Source organism: Ailuropoda melanoleuca, chromosome 16, assembly GCF_002007445.2.
Source record: "Ailuropoda melanoleuca isolate Jingjing chromosome 16, ASM200744v2, whole genome shotgun sequence".
Lineage (NCBI taxonomy): Eukaryota > Metazoa > Chordata > Mammalia > Carnivora > Ursidae > Ailuropoda > Ailuropoda melanoleuca.
Window position 1 is genome coordinate 23,001,767 of NC_048233.1, and position 19,823 is coordinate 23,021,589.

Here is a 19,823-nt window from a genome sequence, read left to right on the forward strand (position 1 = left end):
CCTGTCATTACCCCACTAAAAAGCAAGTTAAATATAAAAGCAAAATAAAAAACAGGAAAACAAACAAAAAAATTTAAAAAGTATGATCCTCTATGTATTTAAAAATCTGTTCAATGGAACGGTAATTATTTTTAAGCCTGTTAACCTAATGATGCTTTCAAACAGAGACACTAGAGGGAGTCCTAAGAACAAATCAAATACCCAGCAAATAAAGTTGTATAAATTAAGCCACTTTAAGAACAATGAAAATTGGGTTTTTACTCATTTTAGCCACTTCTGTTCAATATTCATATAAATACATTAAGTTATATTATGTTGAACATAATTTAAAATTTAAAAATTTAACAGTGATAGGATTTCTCTTTTACTACACTACTAAGATCTTTTACAATTAATATTTCAAAATAATAAAATTAATTCAGGGCATTTTCATTCAAGTTACATTTAACTAATTTTCACAAAAGATCTAAAAAATCAGAAAAATATCATCAATATTTTTAAAGAAACACAGCAGGAATGACAGGCTTGTTTAGGTTTAAACAGTTGTAGGGGTGCCTGGGTGGCTCAGTGGGTTAAGCGACCAACTCTTGATTCTGGCTCTGGTCATGATCTCTGGTTCCAAGATCAAGCCCCACCATTGGCTCCCTGCTGAGTGCAGAGCATGCTTGAGATTCTCTCCCTCTCCCTCTGCCCTTCCCCACACGCCCCAATCTCTCTCTCTAAGGGGCATCTGGGTGGCTCAGGTAAAGCATCCAACTTTTGATTTCAGCTCAGGCTATGATCACGTCCCACATCAAGCTCTCCTCTCAGCGGGGAGTCTGCTTGAGGATTTTTCTCTCCCACTGCCCTTCCCCCCTCCCAGTTCTCTATCTCTCTAAAATAAATAAATCTTGAAAAAAATAAAATCTTTTAATAAGTAAATAAATAGTTCTAGGATAAAAACCAGAATTTTTGTGTGACGTCTAAGAGAAAAAAGTCCCCAATAAAACACCCAAACTGCACTCACTGACATTCTCCACTTTCTGATATCATTCATTACTGACACGCACATGCTTTTCCCTTACCCAAAGGAGAGAGGAAAAGTGATAAAATATAATTTATTAGCAATACAATCGAGACTTAATATAGATAAACCTTCATGCTAACCCTTTTAATACACAGAAAGCTAAAACTTCCAACGATATAATAAAGAATAATTACTTTATAGCTCACCAACCCAACTAATTTATAATCATAAATCCTGAGAATGGTATGGAATCTTAAAAGAGGATCTAGATCTAGTCCAACTCTCCCACCTTTCACAAATTTCCTTTGATCACACATACAAACAAACTTATGTAGTCTACTCCACTTCAACTGCTTTTATAATGAAGAAAAATGTCAATGATACTAAAATGGTGAAGCAGATAAAATGAAAAACCATGATATGGATATAGAGAAGACACATTATAAGGTGAAAACAAGACAGAAGTATTTAGGAGACAATGAAAACAATTGTTAACATTACCTTCTTCTAAGATTCTGACAAATAGGTTAATACTGCGTTCTTTCTTAATATTGAACTCTTTTATGTAACTTATTAAAGTTAAATAATTTCAATGATTAGAAACAGGTTATAATTAGTAGAAACAGGGCACTGAATTCCTTTTTTCCATATGGGAACTAGTCATTTTCATATACGCAAATAAAAGAAAAAATATTATCCCAGTAATTTTGTTGAAACCCAACCATTTTAGGACTAAGAAAAACTAATTTGTATATATTTATTATTGTCAAATTAATTTTGTAAAACTATTTTTATTTAAAATTTTAAGTATTACCAAGTACACTTTTTTATTTAAATGCTATCCATGCCCACTGAAGAAACAGGATTCAATTCACCATGCCCACCAATTACTTGACAGTCACACTACACAGTCACAAATAAGAAATCTTAGAAAATCATGTGCTTCCACCTTTGTTTTTAAAAACAGTTAAAGTGCAAAACTTACTTTATTCTAAATAGTTGTACTTTAAAAATCACCCACCAATAAGACAATAGGAGGAAAAAATTTTAAAAACCCACCACTTAAATCATGGCTACTGTTATTTAAAAAGTTTAATTTTTCAAATAGCATTGCAATGTTAAATTATACAGAGCTTCTAAATAAACATATTGCTCTATACAATGATACTCAAAAAATATTAAGAGTTCATAAGTCTCAATAAAAATTAATGCCAGTCATGCTTTATTCTTTTGAGGTTAGCAGATTAGTATAGCATCTATCTTTTGGGGCTGAATCTATTATTCAGATGTACATTTTCGTTTTTGGGAGATACACTAATTACTTCAGACCTTAAATCCACATAATAAAAACTACTGAGTGAAATTTTTTCTGAGCAAGACCAAATTTAATATGAGTTGGTGTAGAAAGGAAAACTGGGGCACCTGGGTGGCTCAGCAGGTTAAGAGTCAGATTCTTGCTTTGGGCTCAGGTCATGATCTCAGGGTCATAAGATGGAGCCCTGCATCAGGCTCCATGCTCAGCACAGAGTCTCTCTCTCCCTCTCCCCCACTGTGTGCATGCCGAAGCACACGTACTCTCTAAAATAAATAAATAAATAAATCTTAAAAAAAAAAAAAAGGAAACTGAGAAATTCCACTCAATAAATCCAAATGGGCAGCTACTATGTACCAGGAACCTTGTTAGGTCATCATCACGCAAAGATTAAAAATACATGATTGTGGCTAAGATTCTACTGTATAGGAATCAAACATAAAAGAGGTTATTTCAATTTAACATGGCAAGCACGTAACAGTTAAGAACAGTGTATTGGGAATACACAGGAAGAGCATTATGCCTAGTCTAAGGCTAAAAGAAAGATTCTTGGAAAATAATCATGAAAAAAATGTTAGCTAATTAATAAGACTATGGATTAAACTATACTGGCATTCCAACCAAGAGCAACAGCCAAGACTCAAGAGAAGGTAAGAAATAACATGGTGCTTACTTATGTAAGGACTAAAACAACAACAACAACAACAACAACAAAAAACCCACCAACAAAAGAAAACTTCAGGCAAGGAGTTTTTAGGGATAAGGCCAAAGGCTAGAAGGGTAGGAAGATGTTAAAAGACATCTATAACATACTTTGAAGTTTGAGATTTTATTCCACAGGTAACAGGAAGTCAGTGACTGGACTTTAAAGAAAAGAGAATGAGATTTCTTTTAAGTCCATTTCTCCAATTGCACTGTGAATAAAGGCAGCAACAGGTAAACCAAATAAGAGGATATAAGAGTCCCAAAAAGAAATGACAGGGACCTGAACTAATGATGTGATAAGAGTCAAAATGTAACATCGAAGAAATCTGTGGTTGCCTCCAAATGGGAGTGCAAAAGAGGGATGTTAGAGTCATTTCAAGACTCCAGGTTTCTTATTTGGGTAAAAGTATGATGTTGATGCCACAGAGGACATACACAGAACAAGTATTTGCTTGCAGAATGTCAGAAAGAAAGAATATATTTTAAGAGTGGGCCCTTCCCCACCTTCTGGACCATTCAACCTTACTACTTTATGCAGTTTCCTTTCTTTTTTCTTTCTAGACCCAATGACATATGTAGTCTACAGCTATCAAAACTGCATCAATTATAATTAATACACATTAAATTTAAAATAAATGTACTAATTATGGAAACAAACTACTAATTTCTTATCTTTTAATACTTCAAATCAGAATCCCCCACCTAGGTAGTTCTAAAGTGGTTGCTACTTTGTTACCTTTGAAAGACATCTGCTTTCTGCCAAAATTAATATGCTGAACTTACCAGATTACATTACAATGCATTTTTTAATTTTCACACAGCCAGGAGTCTTTTCTTCTTTGTTGATTTTTTTCAATCTGTATTGTCGGATCTCTCTCACCAATGTATAAAAAGCATCCTCCACTCTCTGCATTGTAAAACACAACTTCTTTAAAGTCTGTTTCATTGGTAATAGTAATTCATTGGGACAGCCTTGTGTAAGAAGTTTGAAATTATGACCTTTACTTGAGAATTTATTTTTTAAAACAGACATGAGATTATTTGAATAAAACTGGGGATGAAGTTTTAAAATATGGGCTTGAATCCTGGTTTGTTCTTTAAAATCATTTTTGTTTTATAATGGAATTAGAATTTTTTAAAAATCTTAATTAGGAATTAGGGGAGATTATGAAAAACCTAAACATGTATATTATTAGTATCTGTGTATCAATTAATGCATAATCATTTTAGTTTGCTAGTCATGGCATTAATCCAAGCTTAACCTGAAGTTAGATTTAAGTTATTTGACTTAGGAAAAACAAGCGTCCCTACCTCTCCCACCCTGCCCTACCTGAGGAATGAGGAGAAAAATAGTACAAAAGGGATATTTAAAACACACACACACAAAAAATAACTCAATAAAGTTGGGTCAAGAGACTGGAATCTTGAGTTCTATCTGCAATTAAAACACTGTCCAGCCAATTTCTAGAGTCCACAAGTGGAGCTGAGACTGGGGCTTTTGTGGGTGGATAGTACATTATTTAAATAAAAATGCTACATGAGGGTGGTTTACCATAATATGAAAATACCATGAACAAACATTTAAAGTATACACACAAAATAGTAACAGTGCATTTTCTTTCTTTATTAGAAAGAAGTCTTAAAAATAATTTTTAGAACAGTATCTGATTATACTGGCTTCATACCTTCTATACTAATTTAAATACTCTAAAGGGAGAAAAGGGACTTCTGCTTAATGCCACAGTAAGAAAGCTATGACAACAAACACAATCACAAATGGCCAAATGGAGATCCAAGATTTCAATGTGTTTTCCAGTCCAGAAAAGTAAGCAGTAGCCAAAGGGGACATAGTATTCAGTTAACTGTGCTCCTAAGTTTGTCTAAGAAAACATACCACCAAAAGTTGAAGCTACATCTAAAGATAAATGCACACAAATATTAATATACATGTACAGAGTAATTTAAAAGATTAATAATTGTGTTTATTCTTCTAAAAGAAAATATAAGTATTTAGAAAGGCTGGTAATATTTTATTGTACATTTAATTTTAAGCCTAATCTGTTTTTAATTTTTAAAATGAATTACTTACTATGGAGATTGGCATATTTTAACTCTCTGGGCTTGGTAACATCAGTCTTTTTATGAATCAAATGTGACAAAATGGACCCAGTACCTAGAAAGCTAATACATATCAAAAATATGATTTATAGTTTTAAATTCAATCAGGCACAGAGAATTGGCCATTTAAATATTAACTGAAGTAAATGAATAGCTACAGTTTAATTTTTGCATGCAGAAGTTATCACATATTCATTGCACTTAATAGTTAAGGGGGGAAAATGCACCTCAATTTTTAGTGTATATTAATTTTAATATATAATTATATATTAATAATAATATATATCAAGAATATACTAAGAACTGCTTCAGTGGAGTTCAGTAGTTTACCTTTGAAGTAAAACTTTAAAATTCATAAAATTAAGTTTCAGTTAATAGGCATTTAAATATGTTGTTTATATATTAAAATGTACACCTCAAGTTATTTATAACCATCCAGTGGTATATTTCTATTCAGCTATCTAATACGAAAGTCATAATAGCCCAAGAAAATTCGCATCTCTTTTTTAATGGAATCAATTTACTCAACTAGCTAGCCAGCTAGCTAAGTCAACTACAAAATAAAAATTTCTAACCATTTTCTGAAATTATTTAAATACGTTGGTACTTTAGATAGCCACTTGTGCCTGTATACAAATCTTTTAGTATTTTGTATTTATCATCCTCAAGAGAAAAGGGTTTATTTTTACTTTTAAGTCCTCAAAAAATTATATATTAGAAATTCTCATTACATAAGATAAATAATTTAAGGCATTAAAATGACTCCTGTAAAACATGTAAAATCTATAGTATGAGCTGGCATTTAAGATATTTTCATAAATGATTCTCTTTTAATTCAAAAATCAATGCAAGAAATTAAAAAAATATATATATATACACTTATAAGTGTATACATACATACACACACACACAAAACAAACCAGGTAAAAGCTCATATTTTTTAAGAATGTAAACTCTTATTCCTTTTTAAAAAAAAGTTACAAGGTCAGGTAAAACATGCTGGGGGGAGAGGACAGGGTCTTGGTCCTCCACTAATTTAGCAGAAGCAAATTTTGATTGTAACTTATTTCTAAAATCAGTTTGAACGTGTCTACTTTTTAAGTGTGTGGATCCCCATCACCAGTACAGAATATATGATTGTTTCCAGCAATGCAGAGAGAGAATTGGAGGCCAATAATTAAAAAGAAGTGATTACTTCCCACCACCAAGAATTCAGCATTAGGACCTGAGTGGCTAAGATAATTAACACTGAGAAATAGTTCTTCCAGAGTGACTCTGGTCACTTCTTATTTTAACCAAGAGGAAATTTTATTAGATTTTAAAGAGTCAGTTATTTACCATATTTTCTCAGACTTAAATTACTTCTCATTTCTTGATAATATGCTTTAAAAGTCATACAACATAAAAAGAACATTATCTATCCTTGTGTGCACCTTATACCACGGGCACTACCAAAGAACACTGGTTTCATACTCCGAAACGTGTAATTTTTAGCTGAAACAGATTTTCAATACCCATGTAGCTAGCTGCTAAGCTCTTAACTGGCACTCAATGATTTATTCTTGAGAATATGGCTTATTGCCACATATATTCATTTTCAAACACCACTTACTAAACTTTCAGAACTGAAAATATGTAGGAACAAAAGTGTACAAGTTCATACGTGTAAATTGTTTTTATATCAAGAGATTTGACAATAATTTCAGCTCAGTTATTATCTAAAAACACACTTGTGAGACTAAGGAAATACAGCATTCTGTACCAGAAAAGAAACTGTCAACAAATAGCATCATCCTATATTCTGGTGCCTATAATGCTTTCACTAAATGATTTCATTCTAAAGTTCCTGTTGAGTGGCTTATTATCAAGAAAAATTCTTGAAGACACTTCAAGGAAATAACACTTCAAATACCCTCACTATAGACAGATAACAAGACTACTAGCCTTCTTGGGGGACAGGAATGGGAGAAACTAGATGTATTCTTTAAAAAAATTCTATATTGATGAATTTCTCAAGAAACCTTGCCAAACTAATAGTCCATCTCAGGTACTACTGAAATGCAGCGATACCACTAACTTGGGAAGTTAATGCGTGGTGCACACAGCAGGTGCTCAGTTACTGTTTTATTTTTAACTCATAAAAAAGCTAAAGTTCAAAATATTTATCTCATGACACAAACTCAACTACTAACAGAAATATGGCACATAAGGAGGTTTTTTATTTGGTTTGCTTCAAAACAGTTTGATCAAAAGCTTTCCTTAAAAGAGGTCTTCTAACAACTAATTTTAAGTATCTAGAAATTAACAAGAACCAGGAAATTAATCACTCAACATTTTTAAATCTGTAAAACCAATTTTCACATTATGCTCAAGTTGAGACCTCCAGAAAGTAAAAGAGCTGAATCAGGAGTAGCAGATACGCTAAGAATTCTGCTTTCCCGAACCCTCCCCAATTCTGATTTTAGCAGACTGGAAAACACACAGCTGATTACCATGGTGTCAATGTTTTGGTTTCAACAGTCTTTGCCAACACTGCATGCACTACCCAATGAGGCCAGAAAAATATGGCAATTACTAAACTACCCAGATAAATGTGAAGTAGGTAGAATCTTTATATACTTGGAACGTAGGGGCCACATAAAGCACACTAGCAGAAAATAAAAATTACTCTGGCCTTTCAGCTGTGGACTAAAATAATGTAAAAAATATGTAATTCATTATATTCTATCCCATATGATGGGCTTTTTAAAACTACAGTAAATAATTAATTGAATATATATTCTGCAATCCTGTCTTAAAAAGTACTAGAGTAAAACTACTATCTCCCTTTCACAAAATATCTAAGTTTTATTTTAAAATTACTACTGTTAGCCTGTAAAGTCTAACGTCTGACCTAACTTTTAGCATCTAATCAAACAATACAGTTCCCCAGAGAATCAGGCATCAGCACATTACAGCCCGCAGGCCAAATGTAGCCACGGCCTATTTTTTGTACTGGCCACAAGCTAAGAATGATTCTTGCATTTTTAAAGGGTTATAAGAAAAAAAAAAACTGCCACAGATATCAGTTATGGCCCCCAAAGTTTAAAACACTTATTGTCTGGTCCTTCTAATGATTGTCTTTTTCCTACCAACCTGAATATAAATAATTCTTTTCGGTGTTTATGTTTTAGGTTCATGCTCAAGACTAAAACTTAGGGTATGAAACAAGTAGCTGCTGATAAAATTCAACAAGAGTATGCATATTTAGTTTGCTCAAACAACAAATAAGTAACAGCAGATAAGCAACAAAATACTCTGCAGAAAATAGGGCTTCAAATTTGCACAAAAACTGGAAATGTAAAATTTATAAAAATTTACCTATATCATAATCTCCACAATTACTTGGAATAGCTCTTTAAAGTTTTCCAAAAGCATGCAAATATCAAATTAATTTCAACAGAGGAAGATGAATAAACTTTTGAAAGGCAAATCAACAAATCCATGAAATAAAAAGAAATCAAAGATCAGAAACTAAAATATCTCGGTTATAGTTTAGCAAAATAAATTATATAAAGATATAAATAAAATAGGTTATACATATAAGAAAAGCTGGGCATTAGAAGAAATAAAGTACTGCAAGTATTCCTTTATATTACTCTATATTTTAATCAGATGATCTACATGAATGTCTACAAAGCAAATTGAAATTACTCGACTTCCATATCATACATACTACATTCACCTTCTCTACCCACTCCCAAAACTGTATAAAACCTACAAAATCTACTTTAAAGGGAATCCAGGTAATTTTCTGATTATTATGAATGCTGTGGCATATTAAAGCATGAATGTCAAACAGTAAGAATAAGCTAGTACTTCTTAGGTAGTAACTATCTAACAAGACAACACAGCTATTCTAGGCTCTTAAGTAGAGGGCAACATTGTCAGAATAACAGACAACTCATTTCTACTGTCTTCTGTTGTCTTTCTACTCCAAGTGTGGCCCATGTACCAAAATCAGCATCACCTGAGAGGCTGTTAAAAAAGCGGGATCACAGGTCCCAACCTGAACCCATTAAGAATCTGGATTTGAATAAGAAGCCTAGTCCATTCATATGCATATTAAATATAAGAAGCCCTACTCTATTTGCAACCCTTTACATTAGGCAAAATCTTAGTTTTCCTTTTTTTTTTAATAAAATGTAAACTAAAATATTAAGTAATATTGTCTAAAAAGTATCTTTTAAAAGTTACAAATAATGCAAGTTAATAAAATGTTAATGAAATGATTTAGTAGTAGGCAGTATGTTGACAAATGTTTTCAATAAAGTTCCTTGTATTTTACATTTTCATAAAAAATGTTGGGAGAAAAGTTATAAATATTATAATCATGTTATCTGAGTACCTTCTTTATAAGGAAATAAAGAAGTCTGGTTAGAGAAGACCAGTAGAAAGAAAACAAACACAAACTTTTCCCAGTCTCTGGGACCTGGGAATGGATTTGAATGAAATCTTAATTCCTCTAAAGTGAAGTGAAGTGGTATATACCAAACTTCTTTCTTTAACCTATGAATCAGGTTTTAGAATGAGATGTTTGTACTATAATCACACTATAGAAATTCAGCTTTTAATCCCCCCAAAAAAAGACTTAAAATAGAATTCACTGTTTCTTCAGTGTGTATCAAATTTGTACAATCAGGAAGCAGTACATATGATCTTCCACCAGGGAAACAGACATATACACTAGCTGAATGATGGTTTACTTTAAAATTTTTACCCCTTTAAAAATTCAGTGAAAGTTACAGAATACCTGTTTTTATAAGTTTAAACATGTAATGAGTTGTTCATCAATTTTCTTACTTCCTAGCAATTACAGAAGTTAAATTCCACAAAACTGGTTTTCTGGGTTCACAGGTACATGTAACTAGCAAAGCTCAAAATAAATGTTCATCTTGTATGGAATATAAATTGATCTTTCTTAGTATATGAAAATTATATTCCATCATATTGTTATGTATTCCTTTCTAGAATTTTTTTCTATATGTTAAACTCATTTCATACAAATAGGTTAAATAATGTCAACTGAAATTATTTTACCTAGAGAAAAAGTTACTTTTAAAAATGAAGATAACTTTTGAAACAAAATTCAGAGTTAATCTGGCATTAATTTTTGTCAGAACACAGTAAATGAATAACTGAGAATTTTGCCTTGCATTCTAAGTATCCTTTTGCTTTAATGAAAACTTTCTCCAAAAACAAATATAGCTTTAAAAAAATTCTACCAAAAGGGGGTAAGGGGATGGGGTGGCTGGGTGGTGGACACTTGGGAGGGTATGTGTTGTGGTGAGTGCTGTGTATTGTGTAAGACTGATGAATCACAGACCTGTACCCCTGAAACAAATAATACATTATATGTTAATAAAAAAAATTTTTTTAATTCTACCAAAAGTCTTCAAATACAATAAAACTTAATCTAGAAACACATGACATAATACTCTTCAAAACACTTCTAAAATAGGAAATCAGTGTTTGTTCCCCCGTTCTTTGACTTTATAAATATAACAGTTAAAAAAAAAAAATCCCTACATTTCTTGAATGCTTAATGTAAGATGTGCTGCGTTGAAGAGAAATATTCAATGTGGAAAGAAACCAAAGCCAAAAGTAATACCATGGACACTGGATTAAAAACTGCTGCTCTTTCATATCCTGAAGAGAACATTTACCAAATAAACATTGTTTTATTTTGGCATAATGGAAAGAAAAATTAAGTTACATTAAATGATGTAACAGTTATGCTATCAGGTATGTACATTTACCAATGTTCTTGCCTTCCTGCCCTCAAAATGTTTCCAGAATATATGTTAGCAAATTACCATAATTAAAATTACTTGATATAGTTTACAGAGAACAGATTCATATTTATTACAATTTTACTTACCTGTCTTGTCTTTGCTGATGTTTCAATAAAAGGAATTCCATAACTTCTTGCTAAGTCCTGAGCCTGTTTTGTGTCTACTGTTCTAGAAGGCAAATCACATTTATTTCCTACTAGGACCATAGGTACATCTTCAGAGTCTTTAACTCTTTTTATTTGTTCTCTGGGGAGGAAAAAAAAAAGTTATAGCAGAGACATTAGTAACAAAATAAATCTTTCAAAAATTGTCCATAATTCTGTCTTATAAAATTTGGCTGAAAGAAGACATTTAATGTAATTCCTAGTTTCCAATCACACCAAATTTTCCTTGCTTCTCCTTCTATTTTTTTCTCCAATTTAAACAGAGAATTTCTATGTCTCTTAAAAGATAAAATACCAAAAAATATGGTAAAACTACAATCTAATAGGTCTATATGCAGGTTGGTCAAAATGATAAAAGAGAAAATATTGAAAAAATTCTAGGCTAAAAATGTGCTGTGCCTAATTTTTAAAATTATAATCTTAGACATATGTTATTAAATGTACATGTATAGAATTAAAGATGTTTTTACAAAAACATGGATTACAACACTGACATAATTTTCACATATCTTTCTCAAAAAAGAGAGCACCAAGTGGAAAGATTCTGATTTCTATGTGGATAACACTGACATTACTATGCTGTTTATTCTGTTAAAAGCCCTTCTACATGTTGATTTTTTTCAATAAGATGTGCATAAACTCTATATTTGAGGTAAAATTATATTATTTCACAATTTTAAATGAATTTCAAAGATACAGCATGGAATAAGTAGACGATGGAGTCAGAACTGGTTCATATTCCCAGTTCCTCTACTCAGTACCTAAGTAAACTTTATAGCTTAACATACTGACACCTATTTACTATTCTACAAAAACACCGTCACCCATTCAAATTTCTTTTTCTCTATCACTAGACGACAAAGGAAACATGCTGTAAGAAATGTATTAAAATGTTACACCTCTTAACTAGGCTAACTCACTGTTATAGAACATAGCTAATGAATGGCATATTTAATATGCACTTTTTTGAAAACTGTAAAAACCCTCAAAGAAACAATATAAATACAATGACAATTATTTTAAAGTAGTCAATTTTATGCAGATTTGCCAGATTCTTTACAAACTGTAACTGTTTTAATATTTCAATCTTTTACAACTTCAGAGTTTGTTTTTTGTATCTAAAGCTAATGTTTATCCAGTTCCAAGATATTCTACACTACACTGGATTTGAGCGGTACCACCTCCACCACCTTTGCATACTTTCATTGACGGTTTTCATTTTTATGATGGCTCTAGCTTAAAGCCTTGCAACCCTAACGTACAGTGGTTAAGAGCGCAGGTTCTGAAGTCCAACAAACCTAGGTTTCAATTCCAGCACCACTATCTATGAAATTTGGAACACGTTACTCAACTGCTCTAATCCTCAAGAACTTCATTCATAAAACAGGGATATATTACCTACCTCATTATTATTTTAAAATTCAGATTAGGTAATTTATAGATGGTAGTCAGCAAAGACTCAAAAAATGAAAGATAAAATTACTCCCCAATGTCATTTTATTATATTCAGTTTAAACCCACCTATAATGGTGAATATCTTCAAATGATTTAGTATTATTTATGGCAAATACACAAAGAAAGCCCTCCCCAGTCCTCATGTACTGGTCCCTCATTGCACTGTACTCCTCTTGACCTGCTGTGTCGAGAATATCCAAGAGACAGGTTTCTCCATCAATTACTACTTGTTTCCTGTAGGAATCCTGAGAAGGGAGAAACACAGTCTTCATTATTATGGTGCACCTTTTACTTTTAAAAAGGTGTTATATGCAACCCAACAACAAAAAGACAACCCAATTCAAAACTGGGTAAAGGACCTGAATAGACATTTCTCCAAAGAAGATACACAAATGGCCATTATGCCATGAAAAGATGCTCAACACATCATTAGGGAAATGCAAATCAAAACCACAAGGAGCTACCATTTCACACCCATTAGGATGGTTATTATTAAAAAAAAAAAAAAGGGAAGACAAGTGTTAGCAAGGATGTGGAGAGACTGGAAACTTTATACATTGCTGATAGGAATGTAAAATGGTATAGCCATTGTAGACGACAGTTTGGCAGTTCCTCAAAAAGTTAAATATAGATTACCATATGATCCAGCAATTCTGTTCCTACATTTATAACCAAAAGAATTGAAAGCAGGAAGTCAGACAGATACCTGTATGTCAGTGTTCACTGCAGCATTAGTTATAATAGCCAAAATGTAGAATGAATACACACACACACACACACACACACACACACTGGAATATTATTCAGCCACAAAAAGGAATGAAGTTCTGTATGTGTTATAACATGGAAGAACATTGCAAACATGATGCCAGACACACAAAAAAGGCAAATATCTATGATTCCACTTATATGAGGTACCTAAAATAGGTAAAGTCACAGAGACAAGAAAGTAGAATAGAGGTTACCTAGGACAGGGGAAGTGGGGTTTTGAGACATTGTTTAATGGACACAGGGTTTCGGTTTGGGATCATGAAAAAGTTCTGGAAATAGAGCTACTGGTTGCTCAACACTGTGAATTTATTTAATGCCACTGAACTGTACACTTAAGAATGGCTGCAATGATACATAAGATATGTATTTCAAGATATGTATATATCTTACCACAATTTAAAAAAAAGGTTTACAAAAAAGTGTTATGCAGAGATTCAACAATGCAAGTGTTCACATTATTAACAAAAAGACCCGAATGCTCTATGAAAGAAAATAATTACAAAATAGGATAGCTCTACCAACTCTATTATTCGGGATGATTTAGAATGACAAGAAAAATCAATCAATTTACAAATAATTGTCATGCACCTAATTTACTTAGAAGAATAAATAAAAGAAAGGTCAATACTGAGGATTTTAATGCCCTTATCCATTTCTGAAATCCTGGTAACAATACTAACAGTCAGATGGATACGATGGTAACTCTAGAGGGCATGACTGTTTTATCTGCAAATTCTAGGAGGCCTCTAAAAAAGGGGGAGGAGCAAGGAAGGGAGAAAGATGGATATCTTAAAGAGACTGTGCAACTATAACACTGAATAAAAGGAAAGGGAGTGGCTAACATTACAGAATCTTAAAATGAAAATATGATTTTCCTCTGACTTTTGATTAATACTTATACCTAAAAGACTTAATTTACGGGGTGCCTGGGTGGCTCAGTCATTAAGTGTCTGCCTTCAGCTCAGGGCGTGATCCCGGCATTCTGGGATCGAGCCCCACATCAGGCTCCTCTGCTGGGAGCCTGTTCTCCCTCTCCCACTCCCCCTGCTTGTGTTCCCTCTCTCACTGGCTATCTCTCTCTGGCTGTCTCTCTCTGTCAAATAAATAAATAAAATCTTTAAAAAAAAAAAAAAAGACTTAATTTACTCTCTGCCAAAATAGGACTCAAAGAATAAGCAAAAGGAATGGTGCAATGTGAAGCCATGGAATAAGAGGCAGGGCTGAAAATGAGTATAAGTGTAAACCAAGGACACTTCCTTATTGTTCCACATGAGGGCTGTAGTATTAAAGTGCGCTTAGTTCATGAATTACTACACAGACCATTCGTTAAGAAAAAAGAATGGTCATTAAAAATCATGTTTTTGGTAAAATATCTGAAATATCTTTATAACAGAACATAAAGATATATATGTAGCATGATCCCAAACAAATATATGCATGTATCTATATGAATATAAGTATATATATTTAAAAACTGGTGGCATATACATCAAAATGTTAAAATATGTTTTTGGTAGAACTAATTTAATAAATAACTTATCTCTTGATTATCTTTTTAATTTTTTGAACTAGCTGCTGTATTAAACATATTCCTTTATATGAATTTTAATTTTTAAGTGTAAAAAACTACCATATTAGACTATGATCTCATGCTTATCTTTTAAAGTAAACTATATTTTCCAAATTGTCTAAAATAAAAATTAATTATCCATCAGTCAGAAAAAAAAGGATATCTATTTTCTAAACAAGAAGTTGTTTACTGGGGCGACTGGGTGGTGTAGCCATTAAGCATCTGCCTTCGGCCCAGGGCGTGATCCCACGTTCTGGGATCGAGTCCCACCATCAGGCTCCTCCGCTAGGAGCCTGCTTCTTCCTCTCCCACTCCCCCTGCTTGTGTTCCCTCTCTCGCTGGCTGTCTCTGTCAAATGAATAAATAAAATCTCTAAAAGAAAAAAAAAAAAGAAGTTGTTTACTAAAGATTTGAACATTTGGTTGGCATTTTATTATGTTAACCTATTCCCTTAACTAACTACTGAGAGAACTCCTGTATATTATATATTGAAAACCAGTGTTTCTGAAGTATGATGAAAGAGCAGGATTGAGAGCAAAGTACAGTGTCTTAGAGTCAATCCATTCATTACCCAGATATGGCTATAGACCAAAGACTTTCTTTACCTATTGCTGTCACCTCACATTCTTCACTTACCAATGCTAACTTAAGTTAACCTTATAGTTGATAGTTTTCTTAGTTTTTACATCTAAAATTTTCTCCCAAAATTAAAATTAAAGACCACAGTTTCTGGAGCCTAAAGCGTGGCTGGGGAATTACTCACCATCCACCCACATATAATAAATACCTCCAAGATGTACCTCAATGAATACCCATTTACAAAATTTTTAAACACTTTGTATTCCGAAAGTATATAATGTGGAATATTAGTATTTTCTGTGTGTATTTCATGAAATGTTTCCATGATGAATACTCTCCTCCATCAAAGGAACTGAGAAACTGGAAAAACAATCCCTAGTCACCAGTATATTTCATTCCCATTATTTTTTTTCCCTTCTAAACCCTAAAAAAATTGCCAGCAAATTTCTGAGTCACACTCAGTTATAGAAAAAAGTAATCTACAACCTACTTATGGGCAATGAGTAGAATATCTTGATTAGAAATAATAGATTTAGGTTAAAAATTCAGTATTTTCAAAGTTAATTCTAACTAGAGCCATCCTTAGAAGTGCAGTCACTGGGGCTATATAATAAGGCAGTGTAACCTGGTAAAAGCGTAAGAACAAAGTGTTAAATGGCAAAATCTGAAAAGAACAGACAGGTGTGACATCGCAGAAAGCAAGCACAACAAAAATGACACGTAAATACTAAAGATTTTGTTCTAACTTCAGGTTGGCCATATGAAAAGAAGTACATGGAAGTAGAAAAAATTTACATCAATGTAGACTCTTTCCCAGGATCAGAGTCTAAATAAGGGTTCAGCAAACTACTGGCCCACAGGCCAAATCCTGCCCACCTGTTTTTGCATGGTCCACAAACTAAATATAGTCTTTGTGTTTTTAAATGGTTATTTAAAAAAAAAAAAGTCAAAGATTATGTGATGAAGACTTTTACAGAATATATGGTCCTTTGCGCAGAAGTTTGCCAACCACTGCCCTAAGCTAATAACTTTTCACAAATCTGAAGTACTCTCAATACATGTTATTTATTTTTTATACTTAAAAAAAAATCAACACTTTGAGAAAGTACAGGTTATCAAAACCCAACCAATTTAAATACACATAGATTCTATAATGAAACTAGTTAAGAATGAAGCAAGAAAAGGATCAAGACATTACTTTTTTAAGTAAACTCTATGCCCAATGTAGAGCTCAAACTCAGGACCCTGAGATCAAGAGTCCCACGTTCTACCAAAATGAGCCAGCCAGGAGTCCCAAGATCTTACATTTCTAATTAGTAGTATTTCCAGCCTTTCAAATAGAATAAACTTTTAGATTGGGTACATAGGTTACTAACATCCTTTGCAAAAGAGGATAAAGCCACTTAAATTAATTCAGTACAACATTAACTGAAGGAAAGTTATTCCATATATTTTCCTTTACTCCCAGCTAAAGTGCTATTTTTTAATTTGCTGAAGTGGTTTAAAAAAAAAAAAAACTTTTCTAAAAGAAATATACCATGCTGACAAAAGTTAATCATGACGGGGCGCCTGGCTGGCTCAGTCGTGAAGTGTCTGCCTTCGGCTCAGGGCATGATCCCAGGGTCCTGGGACTGAGCCCCGCATCAGGCTCCCTGCTCAGTGGGAAGCCTGCTTCTCCCTCTCCCACTCCCCCTGCTTGTGTTTCTTCCCTTGTTGTCTCTCTGTCAAATAAATAAATAAGATCTTTAAAAAAAAAAGTTAATCATGACAGAGCACAAACATTTCTGGTGATACAATAAACAAGGACAATGCTTTTGGAAAGCAATTACAGTATCAGGAACCATACAAATGTTCATAGCCTTGGACACTGTGATGCTACTTCTGGTAAACAATGCTGAGGAAACATGGTTTTATTTTTTTTAAATGATAGTTATAAAAGAGATACACTAAACATGGCATCCTAAAATGTCTTACAAAGAAATAATTACATAAGCATTTAATACCGACCCACAATCTTATGCTATTTATCTATTTTCAAATTATACTTCACATCCAAGCATCCACCACCACCATCACCCTAGTCCACAACAACTGCTTTGTCTCATGCAATTTCTTACAACTGCTTACAACAGAGATCCCTACTGTTACTCTTGTGATATGTTCTCCACAGAGCAGCTAGTGATCGTTTTTAAATGCAGGTTAGACCATGTCACTCGCTTGCTTCAAGTCTTCTAATAGCATCCCTTCCTTTTTAAAAATAAAATCCAAAGAACTTACCAGTCTTCTTCAGCAACTCTGTATTTCCTTCACAGAATATATGATAATCTGTAACTACGGTTTAAGTGTATGCCCCCTACTATGCTCTGAACTCTGTGATGGCTGGGCTCACACCTGCTCTGCTCACTGTACACCCTATGTGTAAAGTCCTGAATACCGCAGGCAACCAGTACTGTCTGATGAATAACTGAATGAATCTATCCAACATAAATATATGCATACACTATAACACAGTCTTATAAAAATAAGCACAAGTTTAAGATATTGTAGATTATATTAAAAAATGAAATTATAAATTTTAAAATTATATTAAGGGTATTTTAACAAATGTTGCATTCAAGCAAGTTTTATAGAATGTGAAAACTTTAATGTAAAAATATAAACAAAACATGAGCAAAATTAAAAAACATTTTTGGGAGGAAGGGAGTAAGATTGCAGAGAACAGAGGGGCTTTCAACTGTATTAAGTTTTACATCTGGAAAAAGGATCTATACCAAATATGGTAGAATGTGAAGATATGAAAAAGCTGGTCGGTGCATACATGATGTTCGTTGTATTAATTTTCCATACGACATTAAGAATGTACCAATTTCATCGCCACTCACTAACAATGGATTTTATATTTTTATTTTTCTTTAAATTTCGTTAATTTATTAAGCTAAAAATTCTAATTATTTTAATACCCATTTCTGTGAGGACTAATAATGTTACTTTTTTTCATATTTCTGTATTTATTCTCATCACCTGGAATTTTCATTTTTTTTTGCACTGACCTGTACAATTTTTAAAAGTGTTTTCCAGTTTATTAAAACACCTTTGAGGGGGGCACCTGGCTGGCTCAGTCAGAGCATGTGACTCTTGATCTTGGGGTCATAAGTTCAAGCACCACATTAGCTAGTTTAGAGATTACTAAAAAAAAAAAAAAAAAATTAATAAAAACACACATTTAAGTGTTGTTTTATGTACAGAAACTTATCTGTAGACCCAAGAGAGGAATTTGAAAATTAAGACTAAATCATTCAAGATGAGATAAACTTGTTGACCAGGACATCACTTCGTCAATTTTCTATTATAATTAATAGTAACCAAGTTACTCAGTACGTTCATCTTTTAACATGCTCAATTTAGTTTTTCGACTCAGGCAGTGAAACCCTGACGTGGGAAGACACTATAGTAAACAAACAAACAAACACAGTATATCAGATGCTGTGATAAGCATATCATAAGCATTATTCCATTTAATCTCCATCTTCATGTTGCTGATTCCATCAGATGCTCCTGTAAATATGAATAGGACTGCTGAAAATGTCAGCTGAAGTATTATTTGAGGATTTACTTTTGAAATGTTTGTAAGGTTTTCTTAATGCATTAAGTGCTATAAATATTTTTCATGTACTGCTAAATATAAATAACACCTATAGGACAAAATGAGAAACTCACTTTTACTCTTAATGCTCAAGTATTTTGTTAGTCTTCCAAAAAATTATTTTAATCCATCATAGAATGATATGTTCCACACTACTGGTTATAAGCCATCAAAGGCTGTTGTAGACAGCTCGTTTTCAAAGACAGCTAGAATCATGTATAACAGCCAGGTAGAATTCTCATAGGAAAGAAACATGGAATTTGGGAGATATAAACCCAGGCTTATTAGTTCATTGCCACCTACCCACTGATTCTCCCTTGCATCATAGGGACACTTACTAAACATCTACTAAGTGTTATATACTACGCCGGGAGTTATAAAGTTTCTGACCTCAAAGAGCTAGGTCCGGCAGAAGAGATACAATATACAAATAATTAAAATACAATGAAATAAATGCAACACCATATACAGGACAAAGTACCACAGTGGTATACAGGAAGGAGAGATCTACCTTGTCTACAGGAGTTAAGAAACACAGGGGAGGAGAGGGCCACTCCAGGTAATAAGGAGCAAAAAGAATGCATAAAAACATGAAGCATATGTTGGAGTACATGGAACCAAGAAGTTCAATACAACTTTAACTTAGAAGGATTTTAGATAAGTAGA

General features: G+C 32.9%; 1 protein-coding gene across 4 annotated transcripts in view; it reads right to left on the reverse strand.

The window, feature by feature from the left end:
* The window catches only part of KRAS (KRAS proto-oncogene, GTPase), a 39,399-nt gene that overhangs the window by 5,401 nt on the left and 14,175 nt on the right, over window positions 1–19,823 (reverse strand). For 2 of the 4 annotated variants that reach the window (XM_034646551.1, XM_034646549.1), the window contains exons 3-5: window positions 12,661–12,839; window positions 11,062–11,221; window positions 3,807–3,930 (exon numbers count right to left, since the gene is read on the reverse strand). In XM_034646551.1, the coding sequence (XP_034502442.1) occupies window positions 3,811–3,930; window positions 11,062–11,221; window positions 12,661–12,839 (459 nt within the window). In that variant the 3' untranslated portion in view covers window positions 3,807–3,810. Of the gene's footprint in view, window positions 1–1,146; window positions 1,148–3,806; window positions 3,931–11,061; window positions 11,222–12,660; window positions 12,840–19,823 lie in introns of all 4 variants that reach the window. The other 2 variants (XM_034646552.1, XM_034646550.1) reach the window with 2 other exon arrangements.